The following is a 25,369-nucleotide window of genomic DNA, read 5'->3' as shown; positions in this document are numbered from 1 at the left end:
TTCAAGAAGGGAACAGTGCTTAAACACCGTCGTTGCCATATTTCTTGATAATAATTTGAATCGATCATATTTTCACTAGTAGAAAAGGGGGCAACCGTCTAAGCCTTTAATACCGGTTCCCTTACGAACCGGTATTAAAGGTGTCATTTGTACCGGTTTGTGCGCCCAGGCGGGCGAGGAGCATCAATACCCGTTCGTGATGGGCTTTCGTACCGGTTCGTGTTACGAACCGGTACGAAAGGTCTTCGGCCAGGGCTGGATTGGACTGGATGTTCGTGTGGGGCCAGGACTGGACCTTTGGTACCGGTTCGTAACACGAACCGGTACCAAAGGGTGCCCAGCTATATCACATCGCCCGCCCCGCCCCGTCCCTGGCCCCCTGGCTCTCATTTTTCTCTTCTTCCTCTCACACTCTAAATTTTGCTCCACCTCTCACACTCCAACAAATCTCTATTTTTCTCCACCATTTTAACAAGATTAAAGGCATACGTCTATCCAAGGGTTAGCAATATCATCCTTTCTTCCGGCGTTCCTAATTTAGCTCATTTGTTTGGTAGTTTTAACTCGTACTATTTTTCTAGTGCTAGCAAGGTATTCGATGAAATGCCTAACTTAGGGATTTTACTTTTTTATATAATCAATTTGAGCTGAAATTATGGTATATTTTGTAGGTTTTAATTAGTATCATCCCCGTCCTTACATGCCGATCGCTGGCGTCGTCCCTAGCTTCCAAGACCGTACAATCTCGGTGAGCCTCTTCTTTTTTATAAAAAAAACTTAGTTTTATGTGATGAACTTGAATATTAATTAAGTTGTTCACTCATATATCCACGATGTTGTGTAATTATTGATTTTTGATATACATATAAAATGCAGATGGGTCGACAATGGATGTACGGTGACCGGTGTCATCCCGACTTCATTAATGGCATGTATTATTTTCTCAACGTGGCTGAGGCAAACAGACAGTCGAATGGTTTCATCTATTGTCCATGTAGTTCCTGTAAGAATACAATGGATTACTCTACCTCAAAGACCATTCACATCCACCTGCTGGAGAACGGTTTCATGTCCAGCTACCTTAAATTTGTATTTCGTTGAATACGATAGTATTAAGATTGATTCCGCCAGGTCCAGCCATGGAGGTAGGCTTACGCAAAATAGACAATACGAGTATATATATAACGGCACAGTAATTCCAGCCTAGGTCGCGGCCTTGTTTTCACCTTACTCGGCAGCCCCCTACTCCGTTTCCTTCTTCACGTAATCCTTGAGGCAGTCCCGCACATCGGACATAGACCTCTCAAGGGAACTCTTGTAAGCCGACTCGAGTGTGCCATCCTGGAGTGGGGAATCATCAAACTTCCCGTCGTGGAAGCACCGAGTGACCACCACAAAAAGTAGATCGCGGAGGCGTCCGTCCAGCCCAAGGAAAGTGCCGAACGCCACTTGGTCGAGGATATCTGGGGTGCCCGCCTTCTCGCGGAGAACGTCGCACATCTCCTGTAACTCATCCAGCTCACATAAGGTTGCCGATTGCATAAAATTGCGCAAGGGCAAACTCATGGCATGATGCACTGATGGCACCAGAATTCTCGGTATCTCCTTCAAGAGGAGAGTCGTCTTCTTGACTAGAATAACCAAGAGGTCTGATAAGGTTTCCTCACCTTCCGGTCCTTCCTCAGTAAGTTCACAGATATCCTTGTTGGGCTGCTTCTGGAGTTCTGTGTAGAACTCGACCGTGTTGGCCATCGTGCGCCGGAGGGTCTCCTTGGTGATCATCTCCAGGGACGTTGGGGCGTCGAGGATGTAAATGGGCCACTCTGTCTGAAGGCGGCAGAAGGTGAACAAGTTGTATATGCGGCCGTGGAGCCCCACCAGGTTTATGGCTGCCGGAAGGAAGGAGATTGGTGTTTCACTGAGCTCCTCGACCAACTCCTTTAACCCAGCCTGTATAGCTCCAATCTCGCTCGAGACAGATGGCCGATCCTGATCGACGACGTAATCCTGGGGCTTAGGCAAGTAAACACTGTCCAGTAGAACCAAGGTTTTCTTGGCAAGCACATCAAGCAACTCGGGAACGGAAAGCTGCATGAAATCGAACGTTATTTGTATGAAGTGGTGCACACAACTTATGAACGAGAAGAGCGCACGTATAATCATGGGGAGACTTGAGATACCTTCGCTTCAAGATCGCGCTGGGGGTAGTCGTCTCCGTCGAGACCCGTTGCTCTGCAAGCGAAGATGGCCTTGCGTTTGCCCGGAGTTGCCACGGCGCTGGAGGGAACGAGGCGTGCAGACAGCAAGTCGCTTCCGCGGCCTGCCGGAGCCCCCCGGTTGCCACCTCCAATGGCGCCAGTCCCCGCTCCGACCAGGGTGATGAGTGGGCTGCCGGAAACAGGACCCATACCTGCCTGCACGGCGAGTGTGACGCCACTGACCGGGGCCATGCCTGCCAGGGCGAGGCTGCAGCCGCGGGCACGGAAGGCAACAGGGCCGGAGAACCCAATGCAAGACACGAACGCCATAGGAAAAAAACGTAGCACTCTTCTAGTTACGGAAAAGGGGTATGTGGTGAAAACCGTTGTGTCTTGCGATGGGGGTGGAGGCTCTCTCTTTATAGGAAGTTGCTAGGATAAAGTCCGTGCTTCGCTATGGAGCAACCATTGGCGCCGCCCCATACCCTGCTCCTCTCGTACAAATTACCATCACCGGCTCGTTCCAGCTACCTACTCCTTCCATCCACCACTCCAGACTTCATCCCAACCATATGCTCAGCTCCACCACACCACGCCCCGTCTCCATCCACAACGACCGAAACACCAAACCTAGAGCACCGCGACATGCACTGATTTAATTCACCGTCGCTCCACCGGTCAGACTTGGTGATCCCCAAGAATAGTTGCATCAAACGGGACTGCATCCGGCGGGGCACGGCAGTTGAGAGCCGACGCAAAGAAGTTTGGAGGAGGAGAGGGATAGATCGGTGCAGCCTAGGCGGTGGGAGCTCGGCCATGTGGTGGAAAATGGGAGTTCGTTGAGCGGCGCATAGGCCAAGTTGGCGTGGATCTCACGTGCAATCGGAATGAGGTCGGCGGCTGCTCGCGCGTGAGGAGTCCACGCGTGCCGACTTTCACTTACCCGCAGAAATACCCTTAATTTCTACTGAAAAGTAGGGGCCAATCTAAAACGGCCGAAAAAGTGGCAGAAACTTTACTTTCTTAATAATAGGAAATATGCCCGTTGCAACCGGTTCACACATACCTTAGAGTCATTTACCTCCACGTAGAGTACCATTTGCTTTCTCCATGTGTCTCAAATTACTATTACACATGTCATAGATTTCCATACCATTGAAATTATCTTAGGTTTCATCCAAATATAGCCATCTACCCTCACATGTTTTGCCATTCAAAGTTTTAATAAGAAAATATGCATATGCCCATGCATTGCTATTAGCTTATTTTTTATTTAACATTTTTAGTTGTTGAATTACCTTTTTAACGGGGATATAGCTAATATCAATAATTAAGGTCATTTTATTTTTAGGCCGTGCTATCATCAACAATGAAATGTCTTTTTGGCAGTCGTCCCACCATCTAGAAACGGCGATATTTTAAAATGTTGGCATGTCAATGTTAAGAAAGTTCCACTTCCAAATTTTTATTACCATCTATACTAAATGTTTTTCATTCTATACTTCTATAATAGGATCTTATTTTGGTGAGACAAATTTATGTATGTTACAATATTATACTTCTTAGTTAATATATTCGTTTTCTTCTTTGCAAAGTTTACCTTTTTAGACTTGTCCACGTGATGTATTCTCCCAGCATCGAAGGTTTACTTCTGGGTGGATTATTTTTTTTTTTTTGACATGGAACACTGATATTCCATTAAATTGGCTCGGCGGAATCGCCGTACATGGCAGAGTTTACAATTACTGAGATATCATCCACCCAAACATGGAATAAACCAAGACTACCTGAAGCGTCTACACCCGCCAATACATGTGCTTGTTTATTACAGTCACGAGGCTTATATTGAGTTTGAAACTCAATGAAGGCTTCTCTGAAGATCGAGTGCACCCAGTGGAGACAAATCGTACTTATCATTCTTCACTGCCTGAACAAGACCAACACAATCAGAGATAAATATTGGTCTGCCAATTTCCATACTCTCTGAAATCTTGATGACCTGAATGAGCGACAGCGCCTCCGCATGTAGGGGTTCACTGGCTACTTGAATTGCACCAGCAGCTGCAAACATGCACTCCCCATCACGCACTCCTGAATGGGCGGATTTTCTCTTCTAACTTGGTGTATATGCCCTTGTCGAACCTGTGTATCACGTGCCCTTCTCAAATGTACATCTGCTACTGAACGTGTGCAGTACCAAAACATTGAGTAATTTCCAAACAGAACTTCAGTTAAAGCTGTGCTTTATTTCTCATCCACACGTTTAGTTTCAATCCACTCACAATCGCATACGATATCTCATTCAGAGCTGGCTAAAGCATCAACCCTGATCAGCAGGCGAGGGTTTGTGAGTGCGCTTCTCGGGGACAGAAGTAGCATCACTGCATCAGGCATCAGCACAGGGCAGGGTAACCTTAAACCAACTTAAATCGGCAGAAGCAACAATTAGTGCTGGGGATGGGCGCCCGCTGGAGATTGGCCTAGCGGGAAGTCGACGGTAAGAGTTGCTGCAAAAGAACCGACCACGAGAGTTCGACCGGCTGAGCGGAGAGAAATCGAGGAGGTACACACCCTTCCGGGTGCACACCCGAGCTACTCGGCGCAATATCTAGACCCGCCCCTGACCCCAGCTAGTTGCAGCTTTGAAGAAAATGGAGAACCAGAGCGAGAACCTGACAGAGACTAAGGCCAAAGCAAACAGGAAGATGAGGTAATCCTAGTACAGCAATGTATTATCCTGTGACCAATGTCTTCTGCAATGGTCATACCTGCTTGCTTCTACCTGTATTCTGATGTTTGTCTCTGCTGAAGTGTCAAGTGAAGAATTTCTGTATTCTTATATCTTCACACGATTGTAGAAATTAGGGGAGAGATTTGAACAGCAGGATAGTTGCAGAGATTAGCAGAGTAACATACTTGCAGATTCGTGTAAATTGTAGAACGTCTAATATTGTTCGATGGAGGACACAAGATTTAACTTCAGAAGTTAGGACTCCGTTGGAGAAGAATTAAATTCATATGGGGGTTTTGTAAAACTTCATTTCTATTAGCCGTCCGACACTCTCCGTGGGATGGAGGAGTAATTTTGTTTCATGTTGAATTGGTTGTGTACATAGGCTGTAGGTGTAGGGAAGCAGATATGTTGGATACTTCAGTTAAATGAAAAATTGTTGCTGAATTGTTTCATGTTGAATTGGTACCATTGAATGAATGAATACTACATGCTGAATTGTTTCATGTTGTGTTGGAAATGCACCTTAACTGTTTTCATTTGTTTGGTGCGTGTTGGAGCAACCGAGCGGATAGTCATCGGTGTTCTCCAAACAAGGGGACGAGGGTGACAAGTCTGGACCGAGGCTGCTTCGCTAGCTGTGTGTGCTTCGACCCTATCCGTGTTGTCTCTGGTGGAGTTTTCTGCCATCTGGATTACCCCGTGCCTGTGTCCTCCTTCCTGGAGCTGAAGATCTTGGTCCTGGATATCGCCGTACCTATGCTGCCCGGCCTTCAGGTTCGTAAGCAGAAGGGGCCACTGTATAAGCTTGAGTGCCTTCTGTTTGTGAGAGAACCTGTAGGATAGTATCAACACCTAACATTTTGACACACTGATGTGTCTGATAGCTGAATTCGTATCATGTGTAGGTTCTTGTTGCAATTCAATTCCTTGAAGGAAAGCCTTATACCATGAGGTGATGGTGGTATCCTATCCTATGCTGTTGCTCATGTTGCTTCTACAATCAAGGTGTGTTAGTGCAAGTAACTTTTTACAACTCAAAAAGAAATTACTCATGTCACGATTGTTTATGGGCTGCTTACCCTCCCCTAAGACTGGAGCTGATGTACCTGATGCTAGGGCCAGCTGTACGCAATATTCTTACTTATAATCAAATACCTTCTGCAATGGCCATTCCTCTAGGGAAAATCTTTCATTATATTCTCCTATTGTTATAAATAAGATTATCACTTGTCAAACAGAGCAAAGTAGCAACTTAGACTTTATTCTAAAAAAGTGTATGTTGACAACTTAGCAAGATGACTAGCTAATCGTGTATTGAATATATCACTCTTATAAGGAAGTATACGTACTTCTGCCTGGTTCCATATGTACTGCTACCTTGTGTTATGTTTAGCTCAGATTATGCTGCTATAGTACTGAAACCAGAGTGCGGGGTAATTTGCTTAGCATTATATTGATAAACTGTTAGAAAGTTGGCCATTGCTTCCAGCTAGTGCAGTGCAAGTTTGAATAGGTTGCCTAGAACAGTTTAGCTCTGGCAAGAAATAGCTGCAACTGAACCTGAACCTGCTTGCACTGCCATGCTTGCACTGCCATGATTTGTAAAGCGAGTTCACACTTTCCTGAAACTGAATACACAATGTGGATAGGAAATCATGCCATACTTGAGATAGAGATAGCCGGAGAGGTAGTGCCAGTGCTGTTCCTTGCCTTCTGTGTGTTTGCTCTAGTGTGTGAGATCGATTGTTGGCATGGAGTCGTGATTAAATGGTTTACAGGTCGCATATCTCGTGTGCGAGACATGCGAGGATATATACTGGTTGTTTCATGTTATACACTTCATGGATATATGTGATGAGCGGTAGGGCTCCTTCCCCACCCACGGCCACCGGCGGCCCGTCCCCGGCACCCTCCACGTCTGGATCACGTTTCCTTTGTCTCGAGGAGGAAGAGGTGGCACAGGAGGAGGCCCGGGAGCTTGCAGAGGACGTTGCATGCCTAGGGTTAGAGGAGGAGCCGTTGATCGCATCATTGGACATGGATCCGGAGAGGGAGAAGGCGGAGGTGGAGGAGGAGTTCTGGGCGAGGATCGTCTTTCCCACGGTGGAATCCAGATCGTGGCCGAGATCACCGCCGGAGGTAAGGTTTTCGTTTTGCAGGTCGGAGCGCGTAAGGTTTTCGTTTTGAGTGATTCCACATCTTGTAGATGGCGGTTTATCAATCCTTCAATATGCCAACGATACAATTTTATTTATGGAACATGATCTTTATAAAGCTCGGAATCTAAAGCTGATTTTGGCTGCTTTTGAGCATTTATCGGGACTCAAAATAAACTTTCATAAAAGTGAATTGTTCTGTTTTGGTGATGCTCAGGACTCAGTCGCTAAATATTCGGAACTTTTTGGCTGTGGGCAAGGCCAGTTTCCTATCAACTATCTGGGTATCCCGATTCATCATCGGAGATTAACGATGGCTGAGTGGAAACTAGTCGAGGAAAGACTTCAGAAGAGACTTAGTAGTTGGAAAGGTGAATTGCTATCCCTTGGAGGAAGATTGGTTCTCATTAATTCAGTACTCACCAATATGGTGTTGTATATGATTTCCTTCTTCATTCTACCAAAAGGTGTATTACACAAGCTCGATTATTATAGATCGAGATTCTTTTGGCAAGGGGATAGTGAAAAAAAGAAGTATCGACTGGTCAAGTGGTCTGTTGTATGCCGACCTAAAGATATGAGTGGGCTAGGACTTCATGACCTTGAAGTCAAGAACTCAGCCTTATTGGGTAAGTGGCTATTTAAGCTACTAACCGAAAATAGCGGATGGCAGACCATGGTTAGAAGAAAGTACATAGGCGACAAAGCGTTATCCCAGATCCTTTGGAAACCGGGAGATTCGCATTTCTGGGCTGGCCTAATGGCAACGAAGAATTTTTTCTTCAGATATGGTACTTTCATTATTAAGGATGAATCGCAGATATGGTTCTGGGAGGATACATGACTAGGGAATAGGCCTCTCTTTGAACAATATACAGCGTTATACAACATTGTTTGTCGCAAAAGTGATACCATTGCTTTAGTAATGGCAACCTCACCTCCGACAGTGACGTTTAGACGAGATTTAATCGGTCCTAGACTTATCGCATGCAACGCCTTACTGTTGCGTTTGGAATCCATTCAGTTGTCGGAAGAGCAAGATGAATTTCGTTGGAACTTACAACCCAATGGAAAATTCTCTGTAAGTTCTTTGTACAATACCATTATCCAGCAGGAAATACCAGTTGATAAGAACAAGAAGATTTGGAAGATAAAGATACCGCTAAAAATTAAGATTTTTTGCTGGTATTTGCGTCGAGGAGTAATCCTAACCAAATATAATCTTGTGAAACGAAATTGGCATGGGAATACGCAGTGTGTTTTTTGTCAACAAAATGAGATGATTAAGCACTTGTTCTTCCAATGCCGCTTTGCCAAATCTATATGGTCATGCATCCAAGTAGCTTCTGATCTGTATCCCCCAACTAGTGTGGCCAACATCTTTGGTAGCTGGCTTCATAGGGTCGACCACAAATTTAGAACGTTTATTAGGGTGGGGACGCTTGCCATGATATGGTCGCTATGGTTGTGTAGAAATGACAAAAAATTTAATGACAAGAATTGTTGTCTCCTGCAGGTTATATACAGATGTACAGCTACTCTCCATTCATGGTCTGCGCTACAGAAGGTGGAGAACCGTGACCTGTTTACGGAGATCTGTACACGGTTGGAGGACACGGCGAGGGATACTTTTTCCCTACATGAGTGGCAGCATAATCTACGGATTCGCCTTCATCTTAGGCGTTTTACATTCACTCTGTCTGTTATGTAATTCGTCTTTTTAGCTTTCAAGACTTTTGAGATATGTTGAACGGCTGTGTACATCTTAACTATGCAGAGGTCGGGTGTAATTGCTTCTTATGAGTAGTAAAACGCCCATTATCTATTAAAAAAAAATGTCTCGTGTGCGACAGAGGACTTGCTAGTCTCATGTCTCATGCTTTATGTCTCATGTCTCATGTCGCGATTAAAATTATTGGTCCTGGGCACTGATCTACTGCTAGTCCCATGTCTTGCTACGTATTGAGTACTGACATTATTACAGAGTTGTATGATCGATAGGCCAATAACCTTGCATTACGCTTTGCACACTTTATAACAAGAACATGCACATGAATATTGTTGCCTGTTTATTTAAAACTGCAACATGCACATTAATTCGCTCATTGTCTTCTTTGTTTTGTAACTTTGAGTTATTGCACTTCTGCAAATTTACCAGGTACTCGCAAGTGAATCCAATGCATGAAAAACTGGTTCTGGAGCTCCATAGACCATATGTTGCTCTTTTTCTTAAGCTATCTAGAGAAAAGCTGAAGCAAGGTAATATTCGCAATGATGTTCCTACCCATGAGCTAATGTTTGCAATGATCTTCAACTGAACATAGCAATGCCAATGTAGAAGAAGACCTCAATCCATGTCGAGCTGGAGCTGCCAGTGAAACGGGGAGCAGGTCTTTCCCTCCATGCTGCAGCACTGACCTGGCTGCAAGCTGCTGCTGTGTCCGCGGTGCCAGTGGCGACAAGCACAGCGAGCAGGTGATGGTGCTGCGGCTGCAGAAGGCGAGCGACAGAGCGGGGAGCTGCAGTTGCTGCTTCTGCCATATGATGCCCGACAATTGAGGTCCTCTTCTACAAGCTGCGAACTGCCGAGTCGGGCAGGAGCTGTGAAGGCCGGTGGTCTCCTCCGCGCGAGTCTGCTGCTCTGGCAAGGCGAGCGATGCAGTCGAAGGTGGGCGAGCGACTACAGCCGGACATCGGCATGGAGGAGGCGGCTAGGTTCAGGCCAAGTCGGGCAGGAGTTCCTCTACATAGGGGCTCCTCCCTTCGAGAGGGAGCGGACGGCCGCGAGCCAGACATGGGCATGGCGGAGTTGGTTGGGGGTTGCAGGCCGAGTCGGGCGGGAGCTCCTCTGCGCCTCACCGGCCCGGCCAGCACAAGCGGCAGAGGTCGCCCGCCTTCCGCGAGGGAGTGGACGGCGGCGAGGGACGGCCGGGGAGGATGGACGCGGAGAAGAACGGGATTTGGATTTTAGATTGGAAGGACCAAAACGGAGAAGAATTAAATTCTTAGAGCGTTTTCTGTAAAAGTTAAAATGAATAGACGCTCCGACATTTTCCATGGGATGGAGGGAATACATCAAAATCCAATCTTGGGCAGAAAAAATCTAACCTTCGCAGTGCGGGGTATCCAGGCACCGGAGGGGAGCGGCTAGGGTGAGCTAGAAGGCGGAAGGGAGCAGCAAGGTCGAGCCACACGGTGGTGCTGGACGGCGGAGGGGGAGCAGCGCCGGGGCTCTGTGCGACGCGCAAGACGGGTGAGCGGAGTGAGCAAGAGGAAGAAGATGTATGGACTGCTGGGCTTGTCGGGATTTCATCAAGGGGGTTTTCGCAAAACGCCCCATCCGACACTTTCTGCAGAACGGAGGGAGTATATAACAAACCTAATCTCAATCTTTTTACTTTTCAGAATTACTCCCTCCGTTCCTTTTTAATTGACTCGGATTTAGTACAAATTTGTACTAAATCCGAGTCAATTAAAAAAGAACGGAGTACGTTTTTTTAGAAGTATTTTTTTTTTTTTGAGAACTACCTAATCTCAATCAAAGACCTATAGCCCTGTCCGTTTGACAGCCTACTATTCGATTCTAAGAGCATCCCCACTCGTTGGCGCTCCCCACGCCCAAATCCGGCGAAATTTTCGTCCGGATTGGAGGAAGATTTGGCGTGGGGAGGAGTAGTTTCCCAGCCGCGTGCCCAGGCGAAGACGACGGTGCGAATTTGAAAAACGGAAACTTGACAAACTACGGCTAAAAACGGGCGAATATAGACTAAATTTAATGATATTTATTATATAACGGGCGGAGTTCATACATAGAGGCCGAATTCGACTATATTTCGAATTCGGCTAGGAGAATTCAAATGCTAATTTTAAAACACGGCGCTCTACATGCCGAAATGGCGGTAGAACACCATGTAGTCGCCGCCGTCGTCGTCGGAGCCGTCGTCCTCGACCTTCGGCTTTGCGGCCTGGCTGCTGCTGCCCTGGCCGGCGTCTCCCCACCCCGGGGATGGCTTGTACCATTCGTCGTCGGAGGACTCGAGGTCGACGAAGGGGACAGCGACGCTGGATGGAGGTGTCGCAGGACGGCGGTAGCGCGCGACGTCGTCGGCGGCGGTTGGAGCGGCGCGGGCGGCGAGTTGGCGTGCGGCGGCCAGGTCCAGCAGCCGCCGCTGCTGCCTCCGCCTCCCTCGCGCTCCCGGGCCGCGCCTCGACCACGCCAAGGCGGCGTCCTCGGGGAGGGCGTTGTCGGCGGGCACCAGGTCGTTGAGCGACCTGGCGATCGCCTCCGCCACGGCAGCGTCCTCCGCCCGCTTCGCCTCCTCCTCGGCGAGCCTGTTTGCGGCGGCGTTGGTGGCGGCCGCGGCGTCCTCCTTCTTCGCCGCCTTCCTCTTTCGCCCAGGCTGCGAGGGTTGGTCGCGGATGACGAGGGCGCCGCTGCTGCGCTCTCTGGTCGGCGGCGGAGACGCCGGCTCCTTCTTGACGCGCGCCGGCGTCGAAGGCGACGTCGCCTCCTTCTTCACCGGCGCCAAGGATGACCTCGACGCCGATCCGGAAGACGACGAGCTGGCAGCCATGCGTCGTGGCTGCCAGACGTTTCCCCGGCGGCGGCTCGCCGATGCCCTCGATGGAGGGGGCATCGTGAGCACGGGGAAGTTTCCGCCCTCGATGTGTTCGAGGACGGCCTCGAGAGTCCGGCCCGGCGCGCTCCACCAGCGTCGGCGGCCCGCGGCGTTGTTGCGCGGAGGCGGAGGCGGCGGGCCGTCGTAGGCCGCCAGCTCCCGCTCCCACCGCTGGAGGAAGTAGGAGTTCCACCGCGTGTAGTTGTCGGGGTGGTGGCGCGGGTCGGCGCGCTCCTCGTCCGTCATGGTCATCCGCGCCTCCTCGATGGCGACGTCGAGGGCGTGGCCCCGAGGCGGCGGCGGGATTGGTACGCCGCCGATCGAGCCGCCACCCGCCGCCGGGAGGCCTCGTGTCCGGCGGGCAGGGGTACCCCGCCTGGTGGAGGAGGTGCCCCTCCCACGCGTGGAGCGACCGGCGGGGGAAGCCGTTGTTGGCTGCGCCGTCGTCGTCGTAGAACGCCATCGGGAGAGTAGAGGAAGAGTGGAGGGAGAGTGGAGCACGGGGTACGCCTCGCGGCGAGTGGAGCGGCGTATATAGGCGCGGCTGGCGCTGGGGATTAATGCCGCGTGGAATGCGACGCGTCCGCGGCTAGCTGACCGGCGGCAGCCTTTACTGCACGCGGAAGACGATGCGGCGCGGAAGACGACGACATTAACTCGCCGCGTGGCCGGCGAATGCAGACCGGCGGCAGGCTTTTACAGCGCGCGGAAGACGATGCGATGAGGACGACGATCGGTTTCTCTCGCCGACAAGTTGGGGCCACTAGACGCGCGGGAAGTTTCCTCGGTATTTCCCGCGCTTTCGTTTCGTCCGGACTCCCCGAGCGCTCCCCGAGGGGCCGGGGATGGCGTGGGATCGCCGGATGAATTTAGGCCCAAATCCGGACGAAAACGAGGAACCGAGGGCGCGACTGGGCCGAATTACGCCGTCCGGATGGAAAAAACGTCGTTCGGGGGCCTCATCGGGCAGACGAGTGGAGATGCTCTAACCTGACTAAGCCCAGGTCTTTTCAAGGCTACTATTCCACAACTCGTCTCGTTCCTGGGACGGATCTACGTAGTATAACCAGGACGAGCTCCCTAGCGGGCGACCATGGCGGAGGCCGTAACAGCAGGAGCGACGCGTCTCCTCCCCGGCCTCCCCGATGAGATCGTCGTCTGGGAGATACTCGTCCGCCTCCCCCCAAAATCTGTCCTCCGCTGCCGCCCCGTCTGCCGTGCCTGGCGCCGCGTCACCTCCACCCGCGACTTCCTCCTGGCGCACCACGGCATGCAGCCCTCCCTCCCCGTCGTATACGGATACGAAAAGGCCGACACGAACTACAGAAACATCCTCGCCATCGACCACCGTTCCACCGACACCCAGGTCCAACATGTCGCCCGGTTTGACATTGACAAGCTCATATGTGTAGAAGCCTCCTGCGACGGCCTCCTCGTCATCTCCATGGTCTGGACTAGCCGCCGCTTCTCCGTCTGCAACCCGGTCACGCGTCAGCATGCTCTCCTCCCGCATCCGCCAGACTTCAGTTTATTCAGTGTATTCGGAATGTACCTGCACCACCCTTCCGGCGAGTACCGGCTGCTACTGTACCGGAGGAGTAACGGTGTGTCGTATGTAGGATATCTGCTACCTGACGGTAAAGTTGGCTGTTATGCATTAGCGTTGGGCTCCAGCCAGCCACCGAGGTACATCGGGGGACCAGAACCAGCATCAGAGCTGCAGTTCTACACACCTGTACTGGTCCGAGATAGCTTGCATTGGTCTAAAGGAATACATAGCAGACTGGTAGTTGTATTCGACACCACAGCCGAGTCCTTCCGGGAGATGCGTGTTCCAACTGTTCCCGCCAACTCATCGCTCGTTCAGATGGATGGTACGCTCGGCATGTGTAGCTGTAACGATACCATGAAAGTTGTTGATATATGGGTGCTCAAGGACTACCAAGGCGAGATCTGGGAGCACAAGTACCGAATCAAATTACCGGTCGAAGAAATCAGAGTGCAGTTTGGAAGGTGGGAAGACTATTGGTGCGTGGCCGTTGATTCGTTGGATGGTGACTTCCTCTTGCTGCTCAGTTCTGACGAGTGGCTGTTTTATGTGGACAGTGATGGCAAACTGGTTGACAGTTCTCATTGTGGTGGCCAAGAATTATCTGCCTGTGGAATTCGGCTAAAACAAACCCTTGTTCCTCATACCTTCTTCACGGCACTACAAGACTATGCTGTGAACGCTTCGCCTTTCATCTGAAGGCAGTTTTGTGAGGTGGTGCTTCTTAACGGACTAGCTGTCATATCCTCATGAGCTGCAGTATCTATGAAGTGAATCAAGTATGAGCCTACTGGCTTCTTCTTTTTACCATTGATGTACATCAAGTGATGATCGGAAGCGCTGACTGTTATATGGTTGTATAATTGTTTCGATACCCTCTCAGGCTAAAGTAACTATTGAGTGTGTGTTGATGCTAAAATTACCAAGTCATCTTGCTTTACTTTTGAAATATTTATCAACTGATACGCCTCAAGTCTCTATTTTCTTGGGCTGAGGAACTGGCTTTGCTTTTGTATCTAGTGGTTCTTCTTAGTCTTAATTGTTATCAATCTATATGCTTCAAATCCTTATTCGTTGAACTGAAGTATTGACTTTACGTTTTTTATCTAGTGGTCTTCTTGATACTCAATATTTAGGGTGTTTCCTATTTCTTCCAATGTTGTAGCTGACGATGAAAAGAGGCACATTTTCCTCTGTGTTTACTTGTAAGCTGCATCTAACTTTTAGAAGGCCTTGCATCACTACCCGTTAAATTAAATGGTTTTAATCATAGTCAACTTCTCAATGGAGTTTTCTATTATAATTTTCTTTTCTTCATGAATTCATTGCATCTAGTAATGTAGGTCTTATGGAGAGTGGGAGACTAGTAAGCTCACTTTATATCCAGAATTGGACATGGTTATATCTGTCACGTTACAAGGAGTTGTATTATTTTTCTAGAAAATGGTCGTACTGCAACCGGAAAAATCTCTGAACACCTTTCTGTTCTTCCATCCTGACAAAGTTTTTACGTTGCATTGGTTGGAATGATCTCTTCTAATTTTCCTTTGCCTGATAACCAATTAAAGGATTAATCTTTCATATTCTTCTAAACTGGATTATTGAACCTATGGTGTGCATTGGCTTTTGTTTTATTATTTTGCTCATGCCTTATTTTGTTCTGGGCAATAATCATCAGGTTCTAACCTCTGTGATGGAATTACCGCTTGCCATCTTAAGTAGGACATGATATGTACCCAATGCTCCATTTTTAAGCTTGATGCTATCTTGTCCAGTGTGGTCTCGCAGTAGATAATATCAGATCAACTCTTTTCCCTTTCCCCTGAATGCAGCCCTGCAACTGAAACGTTGAATATATGTCATGCCTCATTGTTCTTCATAAGCTTTGTTAATTTTTTATTGTCTTGTTCTAGGCACGAAACATGTTTTATATTTCCTTACTAGTGGTCTGGAACTACTGTACGCTACAGCAAGGCTTAGAGCATGGCAGGAATGTAATGTTTCATCTATTTCTGTAATGCTCCCTGGTGTCTATGTTTCACCACGTTTCACCACTATGTACTAATTTCGATTGTAAGCCCTTATCTGTTAGATTTCTGGGCGCATTACTGCAGAATAGTCACAACTTGTAGCACAACTGCTGTCGTTGGGAGCTGAAGATGTGCTGTGCAGCTCCCCATGCCTACTAATACCTTAAGATGTGCTTTGCATATAACGATTTATGACAATTTTCTAGTTTCTGTTTTCTAGATGGGTTCTGTTGATGCCAGGCAGTTGTCACTTCTACAGACGGTATGATGTTTCGGAGCATACATGCACTAGTGGAAAACTGGCCTGTAATCCCGGTTCGTTTGGGCCTTTAGTCTCGGTTTCCAAACCGGGACCAATTAGGCGGGACTAAAGGTCCCCCCTTTAGTCCCGGTTGTAAAACAAACCGGGACTAATGGTCCCGCCACGTGGGCTGCTGGCGCGCGTCGAGGAAAATAACCTTTAGTCCCGGTTTGTAACACGAACCGGGACTAAAGGTTATTTCGTTATTTTTTTAAATCCATTTGGTTATGTCCAATTATTTTTCGCTCCTCTTTTTTTTCTATTTTTTCAGAATTTCTAGTATTTCACTTATTTAACTAGTTTAGTTTCTAACTACACTTAATCTCTAACTACGCTTAATCAATAGTCAAATTACTTACTTGTGGTCCAACTTCCCACTCGGTCACCCATCCTCCCACTACTCCAGCACTAGCACGCTTAACTTCCAAGTTCCTTTCCCATCCTGCTTCCAAGTGCTTCGCGCGCATGTTGTGATACTACTATCATATCAATTCTATTAACATGTTGGTCGATATCACACTTATTTATTATTCGAATTCGAAATAATTATTGTAATAAACAAAACTAAGCACGTAATAACATGTTGTGGTAATGGTATTATAATTATAATTTTTTAATTTGTATTATAATAGTTTTTTAATTTATTATTTTTTAATATTTTTTTGCTAAACTTGAAAATTTGAAAATCTAAAAATTGGCTAATTTTATGGTTAAGTAATAGTAATCTTTATGCATGATATAATTATTATTTTAAAAAAATTAAAAATATAAAATTCTGAATTTCTGGCAAAAACTAAAATCTTCCTGCTTCAATATTTTCATTTGGAATTTTGAGAATCTAAAAATTTGCTAACCGGGTAAACCCGGGTGAATTCAAATGTAACTTTTTCCCACGATTATTTTGATATATTATACGTTTTTTTCCGACGTCCGTATGCAAAAGTTATTGCGATTTTACCATTTTTTTAACTTTTTTTGCAAAAAAAATGAAAATTCGAATTTCTTAATTTCTCCGAATAGTAGGTTGCATAACATACAGGAATCTGAAAAGATTTTATTTTTTGAATTTTCTATCATTTTCTTTTCTATTTTACAGTGTTAAAAAAGCGATCCAAGGGGGGGTGTGTGGAGGTGCATGGGGAGGCAAAAAAACCCTTTAGTCCCCCTTCGTATTACGAACCGGGACTAAAGGGTGGTCTATGGGGCAAAACCCTTTAGTCCCCCTTCGTATTACCAACCGGTACTAAAGGCCCTTTAGTCCCGGTTCGTAATACGAAGGGGGACTAAATGGTCCAAACGAACCGGGACTAAAGGGTTTTCATGATGAACCGGGACCAATGCCCCCCATTGGTCCCGGTTTGGTTCAAAACGGGGACTAAAGCTTGGGACGAAAGGCCTCTTTTCCACTAGTGATGTGTTGATTAGATCATATCATCATACCATAAAATTAAATTATTGAGGATGAACATGCAGGTCCAATTGATCGGCCACCAAAGATTGCACTCGAGAATCAAGAACTCAAAACTGTACAGATAATGTACGTAAGAGTAGACAGCTGAGTATAGAATGGTAGTTGGAACTTGGAATACAAACCAAACTGACCAGTGGGTGAGAATCACAGGTGATCCATGGAACGGCAGGCACAAGCACTGCTAGTTCTTGTTCTCCCCCCTACGCCTATAAATTCATACTCAATTGAGAGGCCATCTCTGTCCGTGTTGTAGTTGAGCTCTTCTGAAGCTGTAGTTCCAAACTTCCAACATTCCAACAGCTGTTTCTCCTGCCAGAATGGATCCACATGGGCCTGGAGGACCACCTGGAGGGCCTGGGCTCCCGGGTGGCCCTGGGTTTGGCGGCTTCTTCGGGTCCTGGTAAGTTGGATGCCCAGTTAAGCTTTGCATGTGGTCACTGGAGAGTCAAGTCAGTTCCTTAGTTTACACCTCAAAAAAATAGATGGTTTGTGGTTGGTGGTCAAGTATAGAACTTTGGGCACTAAAATCGAATGCAAAAATATGCAAGCGCTTAAAGCACACAGATGATGCCTCTGATTCTCTGAAGCCCTGATATAATTTTACTCCTGCAGCTTCTACCTCCTCTGTTGCTGTTGCCTGCTCCAAGATTGCTGTGGCCCCTTATTCGGACCCCCAGGCCCGGGTGGCCCACCCCCGCCCTTCTGACAGCGTGCCCAACATATCCACAGCGACAAATAATGCACTGGGGTTGCAATTCTTGGCCTAAGGACTCGCTGAAGATCTCTCAACATATACACTAGTGAACCCCATTATGTTATATATCTCATCTGAGATCATTGTATGCGGTCTTACATAGTTACCTACTTATGCTATTTCGGTGACTGAATGCAATTATCAGGCCTTATACATGTTGGTGCCCTTCAAAAGCTAGCATGCAAAATCAAATACATACCCACAGCTCATAAATTGACACAAACCAGGGTAAAATAATGCAAAAAAACACACGCTGTTTTTCTCTCGCTTGAGTTAAACTCAAACACTTAAATATGCTATAAAACTTCCCTGGGAGGAAAGAAACCCGAAGGTTGATTTAGCCTACAGGAGCAGCGAACACTTTTGACGGGTTCTATACAATGTAAAAAAAATGCCGGTCTATACAGGCAGGCAACTGGTAGTAGCCTTATGTTCAAAACCGTCTGAACTAATTAATAACAAGGATAACGTTAACAGCAATGCTCTTCCGAGATTTGTGTGTAGAGCTGCCCTTCCGCTCTTGCCAGAGACTGAAGCACCCAGCGGCTGGACTTCCAACATACTCAAACTCATAGGCGCAAGAGGTAGCCCAGGGATGTACCAAGAAGGGCCACGTACACCACAAACAGCAAAGGGAAACCTAGTTGACTCTTTGGGGTTCCTGTCTTCCGGAGAAATACCTGACCAAGTCATCATTCATAATATTAGAAACAATAGATGCAGATCAGCAACTCATGAACAATGTTTAGTAACCAAGATCCATCGGAAATTCAAAACCAAGCAGATACAAGAGCGAACTTGTCTTATACTAGCAACAAATGAATACTGTGCAAAATACAGATCATCCTGAGAATCTTTTGAAAAAAAAATACAGTGGCCATATCTTTCAAGAAAATACTAGCAAATTCTACAAGGAACAATTACATGAATACTTATTCAGTCTCGTACATACTTATATATTCATATGAGTCGACCAACACTGCACTTTTAGACCATAATAATGAGGCATAAACTTATGTTGCCATGAGTAACAGATCATCTCTGCATGAAATAGATCTGGAACTCACGATAGATATTCGACATGAAACTTGCCCCCTAGACTTTTTATGTGCAAGACTTAAAGATCACTGTGTCTTACATAACTGCAGTAGATTGACCCTCGTGGTAATTGGTAAGAAATGAGGGACATGTTATTGCCTGGAGGAAGTGACTTTGCTTTTTTGTACTTCTTTGTAACTTAAAGGCTAAAGCATACAATCGAGCATTCTTTCTTTTATCATTGTATAGCCCCTATCCAGTTTCCAGAAGAGGAAAGGTTGTACAGGATTTTGGCCACAGTTCATCATTTTATAATCAATGGGATAATAGCATCACAATGTTTTACAAAACAGAAAAGTATCAAGATGTTCTGGAGACTGGATGTTGTGTTCTGTTACTACAAATTAGTGGAACCCAGCCAACTGCTGATCATATGAAGAAAAAGAGAAGAATCTGGATGTTTCTGTGAGGAAGAAATCATACCATCTCTTGCTGCAACTTATCCCGCTCCTGGGTCATAGACCTGCTCTCTTCTCTCAGCTTTATTATCATCTTTTCAGCCTACAAATGATGAGCATATTATAGATTCACGTCAGAGGGAGTTCTCAAATATAAAAAGAACTGGAATGACAAAGCAATATAAGCTCTATTGTCACATGAAGATCCTGTCATGAAAGTTGTTTGAACAATCCAAACATATTTTACGGTGGTGAACTTACCCCTTCCAATTTGGATTCAAGGTTATTGAGTTTTGACTTCAGATTCTGAACATCTTCTGTTACCTGTTGCATATTGATAAAACGGAGAAATTAACTAAATGAACATCAGGTTTTGGAAAATAAACAGATCAACTGTAGTACGTAGTGTCGAACAATGTAGTATTGAGAACTCCAAGTATGCACACATAATCAAGTTTACCTTAACAAAACTATTTTTAGCTTCATCTTGCAGGAGGAACAGAACCATTTAAAAAGAAACTACAAGATTTTCTAACAAGGGCAAGTTTACCTTAACAAAACTATTTTTAGCTTCATCTTGCAGGAGGAACAGAACCATTTAAAAAGAAACTACAAGATTTTCTAACAAGGGTGTGACTTGGCTGAATAATACAGACAGCACTTGTCCAAAGTTATACCAAGTTAGACAGAATGTGGTCACTATTCAAGCTGATTCCAGATATTGTTTTAGTATTTTTTTTCCTGCCATTGCAACTTAAAATCTAAGTGACTTGGACTTTAGACCATTTAACAAGTGAGTTTGTACCAAAACTCAGTCAGGTACAACACTAGGTTTCACTTGGGGGCTGTTCAAGATTTTGTCCAGCTAGGAGCCGGTCTAAGGCTAGCAGCAACACAGGACTCCAAGAATAGAGCATGCTTAAAAGTCTTATGTTCTTTTGTCTTATTAAGCTAAACATAGGGAAATGGACATATAATAAAACTATAGAATGGGTACTTACATGAGATAATTGATGATTCTGCCCACTGAAAAATCCTCTGTCACTTAAGGTAACAGCTTCTTCTGGGAGAGTTTCTTCTAGAGGAGACTCCTTTGAAGTTACACTGTTTTCCTTCAAAGCAGGAAGTTGTTCAATGGTAATTGCAGATGTATCCTTTACAGGGGAAGGATATTCATCTTTTAGAGGGGGAGGAGACTCATTTTTTAGAGGTGGAGGAGATTCTGCCAAAATAGCATGTTCTTCAGGCACTATCACTGGAACTTCTCGAAGGATTGGAGATTGCTTGACAGGGGAAGATACGTCAGTCACAACAGCTGAAATTTGTTCCTGAGGGGCAGGAACCACTTTCTCCATAACTGGTACTTCATTCTCAACATTCAGTGTGTGTCTTGACACAGGAACCTCAACTGCCGCATCATTGTTAGGGACACTATTTATCAGTTGCTCCACAGGAGGATGAGATGCATCAACAAGGACAACTCTCAATTTGCTTTCATCAATATATGCATTAGTTTCTTTGGAGAACTGCGAAAAGAATAAGCAGAGCGTACAATGAGGACAAAAAACATAAAAGGAACATTGTGCATGTAAAGTTATTACTATGTGCTTAGTTGCTTACAAAAGCAGGAATGAGGTCCTCGTCTGATGTACCGGGAGGAACAACTGTAGTCTGCACCAAGAATTTGTCTTTTAATTGCATGTCTGGTGGAGCAGTGCGCTGCGCTTGCATGGTAACTACATTTAAGAGACAGCAAAACAAATAAATTGAGAGGAATGCAAAAGAAGAAATCTAACAGAATGAAGTCATGAAAAGTTGAATAGAAGACAAAGAAAACTGTATAATTGCCACCCTCTCTCAGAAGCAAGCACATGGTGCTCATTTATAGCATGTCTGCTTTAAGGAAAGGATGGGTTGGTCCTCCATCATAAGAGTTCATGCTATGATTTTTGTGGGAATGGCCCCAACCCTCTGTTTCTTTCTTTTAGCATCGCACTTATGAAGAATTTGGTGGCAACGGACCAACTTAGTTTGTTCCTCAACAAAACAAGAATGAGAGAAATGCTCAAAGCAAACACGCTTTTAATGGACAGAGTGCAACAAACTCAGAATGAACTCATTTACATGAACACAGAACAGTAGTAGGAGCAGTTTATACTAAAATCTTTGAGTTATTTCAACAAAAACTAAAGTTTAATGTATTTGAATTAATGTTGGCTCAGATCAATAAGGTCACTAGAGCAATAAACTTGGCATACACAAAAGTATAATCATAAAAAATGAGTGCAGTACAGTAGTGTACACACCTGTGAAATCACATGTTGATCTGGGAAGGATAACTCCAGTATTTGGCCGGACGCAATACCTTTTAGGTGAAGTTGTCTTAACCTAGCATCCAAAATGGTGGTTAGCTAGTGCAGTTCCTCTGATGCTAAAACTGTGATCATCCCATTGAACATAAAAATAACAGAACCGACAGTGTTTAAACAACAACGGGAAATGGTAAATCCGTTATTAAATACATCAAGGCATAAATAGGTATTCCTTTACCATATTGAGATGAATGTATATCAGATTTTCCTACACTGTACATACCCACACCTACAAAATCGTTCCATTGAACATAAAAGAAACATAACCGACAGTGTTTAGACACCAATAGGAAATGGTCACTCTGTTATTAAATACATATCAAGGCGTAAATAGTTATTGCTTTACCATGTTGAAATAAATGTGCATCACATTTTCCCTACCTACATACCCATACCTACAAATTGAAATGTACCTTTGCACAGAATGCAGAAGCACAGTATATAAGATTAAAAAAAAAAAGCTACCAAGATCATTCTTCGCATGGTGTTGTTCCCATGCTTAGAGTAGCTTGCATTTAGTAATGGATGAGTGAGTTTTTACATTCATAGATGCTCAATAGCGCTGATCACTAAACATGGTAGCTAATGGGCAATTGTTACAGTCACAAATACAGAGTATGCATTATCATCAAGAAAAAAAAAAGGGCAAACCTTAAAAGCGACATATTCATCAGACTTGTTGACCAGATGGACAGAACATGAACTTTGCTTCTTCAGCTCAACTGGCAATAACAAAAAGAGAGAAAACAAAGTCAGTTTTTCACATCTAAATAAACGGTGACTCAAGTATCCTATAATGCAAATAAAGTGACACAATTATTTTGCATTTAGCAATTTCACATAATTATCGTGCATAGGCAAAGAAATTTGAAACTGTATGAAACAAAACAACATAATAAGTAGCCCTGCGAGTTAAAGCGTTGGACATATGTACAAGTATCAGCACGATAAATTTCAAAGTCACAAAGATCACTTGGTTGTTTATGCACTTTTTAAACAGAGTGGATTGCATGGTCCATAATGTGATATAAAAACCAACTGTAGAAATGAAGATAGGGAAAAATAATAGCGGCCCGTTTCCTTATAACTGTAGCAGGTGAGTCACCTTTCCGTCATCACAATCAGTGGAGTGAGTAAGCTGCTCAGCACTGAGCTCAATATGTGCCAACTATCAAGAGAGAGAGATATAGAGAGAGGGACTTTACAACCACTCGCACCACAGAATCTACCTGTCTGTAACCAAACGAGCGGAAAGGCAGCAACCAACTAACATTGTAACGAACAGCTTTGAGCCAAAGCTAATCCTGAAAAATACTACTGGAGTATTATGTTAACATGAAAACTAGAGAGAAGAACTCTGGGAATTTACGTCACAGAATAGCACGACCAGCTCGCTTGGAAGAAGAAGGCGTTCCGTCCTGCTTTCCCTATGCCATCTATTTTTAGGAAACGGAATTTGTAATGAGTAGGTAAACTTCGATAAACGCGGGAGAACCAACAAGGGCTACTGCCAGCCTAAATTGTTGTTCGCAAAACCGCTGCATCCCAAATTTTATGTCAGTTACGTGCAATCAATCTGACTTGCGGGTTTTAATTTGGGAACCAGTTTTAAACCGCGCACGATCCAGAACAACCCGCAATTCTGCGCTCCGATCAATCCAACGGAAAGGGACACGAAATACTAGTACAACCGGAATAAACCACCAATCGGCTGAACGAGCTCCAGATTACGCGTTAGTAGTAGTACAGGTAGACACCGAGTGGGCGAGTCCAGCGCGAGCGCGTGCCGCCGGCCGGATTCACTCGGGGCCCAGCACGGATCAGAATTACTACTGGTATACGGTAGAGTGCGGGGGGGAGGGGGGAGGAGTAAGATGGCGGAATCGTGCGGGTGTGCTTACAGGTGAACTGGAGCTCGCGGGGGTGGATCTCGACGACGCCCTGGCCCATCGCGACCACGGGAGGATCAGACGGCACCGCGCGCCTAGGTAGCTGCACCGCCGGTAACCGAGCAAACCGCCGCCGCCGACCGATCCCTCACCCCGGTAACCGCCGCGCGCGGCTTTGACTGGGACGTCGGCAGCGGGGGCGGCGGTGGTGGAGGAGGAGTGGGAGGGGTGGTGGGGGTGGGGGAAGTTGGAGTGAAGAGGGGAGAAGGGAAGGGAAGACGACGGGGGGATTTGAAGGCGACCGCCACCTCCTTGGTCCGTCGTCTCCCCTCTTGGTCGCGTCTCGCGGCGGGTTTGACGAGGAGGGGCGGTTGCGAGTTCTGGGGACGCGGAGCAGTAGAGGCGAGGTTTCCCAGGGTGAGGTCCCACCCTTTTCTGAGTGTGGGGCACGCGCATGATTGCTCTCTTTTGCGCATTGGCCCTCAAGAGAAGCCTATATATAATCTACCTTGGGGCCTGAGGGTCCATTAAGTCACAAGATTCGAAATATATACTCTGCCTATAAAAAAAATTCATAAGTCAATGATTCTAATTCTGACCAACTATATGCATAAAAAATAAAAAATAAGTATCAATAGATTAAACATAGGATATATTTGTATAACATATTTTTTAAATATTGTAGTTTTAACACCCACTTCTATACGTTCGGACAAACTTAATAATACTATACTACGGCTATAAATTTTGTCATCGGTCAACTGATTCCTATTCTGGCCAACTATATACATAAGATAAAACGCATGACATGGTTTCGAATATTGTAGTGGTTGATACTCCCTCCTATATATGTGGACAAACTTAATCTGACTAAACATGCGACATGTTCTAGGGAGGTTGAAGGGAAAACATTTAACTGTAATATAAATGGACACTTCATAATAGAGGATTTGGACATTTCATTCGTGCTAACAATGAAAACGTAAGTTGCAGCGTGCGCAATTCTATGGATGTCAAACCAAACGACAAATATAAAATGAGATGTTACGTTCAACTTTGTTTATGCAACTAAAGATCTTTATTCCCAACTTGGCTCATATGAATTCAAGGGTAAGGCCAAGGACTTTTCCGTTGTCCTTGATTTCGAAAAGCGAGGATATGGGAACACACGAGCATGTTTGAATTTATACCGATTTCTTGTTTGGCTGCTCCAGAAGAAGTAAAACTAACTTTTATTTTTCGAAAGTTATCCGAATTTCAATTGAGAATTCTTACCATTGGTGATTGTACATTCTTTGCATTTCCAACCAACCTTGAGATCAGATAATTATTGTTTTACTCCATTTCTTCAAATGGATGCGTACAAGCCTCAAGTGCAGAAATTATGTTTACATGTTTCCTCCATGACTTCTCTTGCAAACCAACCACAGGCCTAAACTTTTTGAAATTTGGCGTCAAGTTTACAACACTTCATTGCTAGCAAGCTTCACTCCTAAGAATCCAGCCCGTATACTTATTTGCAAATATTAGATCTTGTGGGTTCTGTGCAAAAAAAACAGGCATGCATGCGTGGACAGGATTAGATCTGTCAGGCAGGTGAAGGGTGTCAGGTGTGGCTTCACGGCATGCCCAATGCATAGCCCTAGAGGTGTTGCCTCACACCTTTAACTAGGTTCGGGTGGTCCAAAGTAGGTTCGGATGAGGAGGCAGCCTCTTCATCAGGAGGCAACCTCTTCAGCCATAAAGTGGAAAATGTGAGAGAGAAAGAGAAAAATCAAATCAGCTTTTGAGAGAAAGACA

The 25,369-nt window shown here is 45.5% G+C and overlaps 4 protein-coding genes across 5 annotated transcripts; 2 read left to right on the top strand and 2 right to left on the bottom strand.

The window, feature by feature from the left end:
* Positions 1-913: 913 nt before the first annotated feature.
* On the bottom strand, positions 914-3,121 carry LOC127345605 (uncharacterized). The gene is made up of 2 exons (XM_051372098.2): positions 2,181-3,121; positions 914-2,088 (listed from the first exon to the last, which is right to left on the bottom strand). The coding sequence occupies exons 1-2, from the start codon at positions 2,526-2,528 to the stop codon at positions 1,243-1,245; spliced, it is 1,194 nt and encodes a 397-aa protein (XP_051228058.1). The 5' UTR covers positions 2,529-3,121; the 3' UTR covers positions 914-1,242.
* Positions 3,122-4,495: 1,374 nt separating this feature from the next.
* LOC127345606 (uncharacterized) lies at positions 4,496-8,899 on the top strand. 2 transcript variants are annotated; one of them, XR_011754352.1, is made up of 6 exons: positions 4,496-4,761; positions 4,839-4,908; positions 5,490-5,706; positions 5,838-5,937; positions 6,711-7,071; positions 8,605-8,899. XR_011754352.1 is itself a non-coding variant. In XM_071827011.1 (5 exons), the coding sequence occupies exons 2-4, from the start codon at positions 4,850-4,852 to the stop codon at positions 5,886-5,888; spliced, it is 327 nt and encodes a 108-aa protein (XP_071683112.1). In that variant the 5' UTR covers positions 4,496-4,761; positions 4,839-4,849; the 3' UTR covers positions 5,889-5,937; positions 8,605-8,899. The 2 variants fall into 2 exon arrangements, 1 of the variants encoding a protein (XP_071683112.1); XM_071827011.1 differs by lacking the exon at positions 6,711-7,071.
* A 3,901-nt stretch (positions 8,900-12,800) lies between these two features.
* Positions 12,801-13,955, top strand: LOC127340344 (F-box protein At5g49610-like). The gene has a single exon (XM_051366107.2). The coding sequence runs from the start codon at positions 12,801-12,803 to the stop codon at positions 13,953-13,955; it is 1,155 nt and encodes a 384-aa protein (XP_051222067.1).
* A 4,070-nt stretch (positions 13,956-18,025) lies between these two features.
* On the bottom strand, positions 18,026-23,802 carry LOC127345604 (uncharacterized). The gene is made up of 8 exons (XM_051372097.2): positions 23,582-23,802; positions 22,332-22,402; positions 21,615-21,696; positions 20,929-21,044; positions 20,310-20,834; positions 19,570-19,632; positions 19,334-19,411; positions 18,026-18,492 (listed from the first exon to the last, which is right to left on the bottom strand). The coding sequence occupies exons 1-8, from the start codon at positions 23,628-23,630 to the stop codon at positions 18,382-18,384; spliced, it is 1,095 nt and encodes a 364-aa protein (XP_051228057.1). The 5' UTR covers positions 23,631-23,802; the 3' UTR covers positions 18,026-18,381.
* Between the last annotated feature and the right edge of the window lie 1,567 nt (positions 23,803-25,369).

The sequence above is a fragment of the Lolium perenne genome, chromosome 3 (genome assembly GCF_019359855.2).
Source record: "Lolium perenne isolate Kyuss_39 chromosome 3, Kyuss_2.0, whole genome shotgun sequence".
In the NCBI taxonomy this organism is placed as follows: domain Eukaryota; kingdom Viridiplantae; phylum Streptophyta; class Magnoliopsida; order Poales; family Poaceae; genus Lolium; species Lolium perenne.
This window is presented reverse-complemented; position numbering and strand designations above follow the sequence as displayed.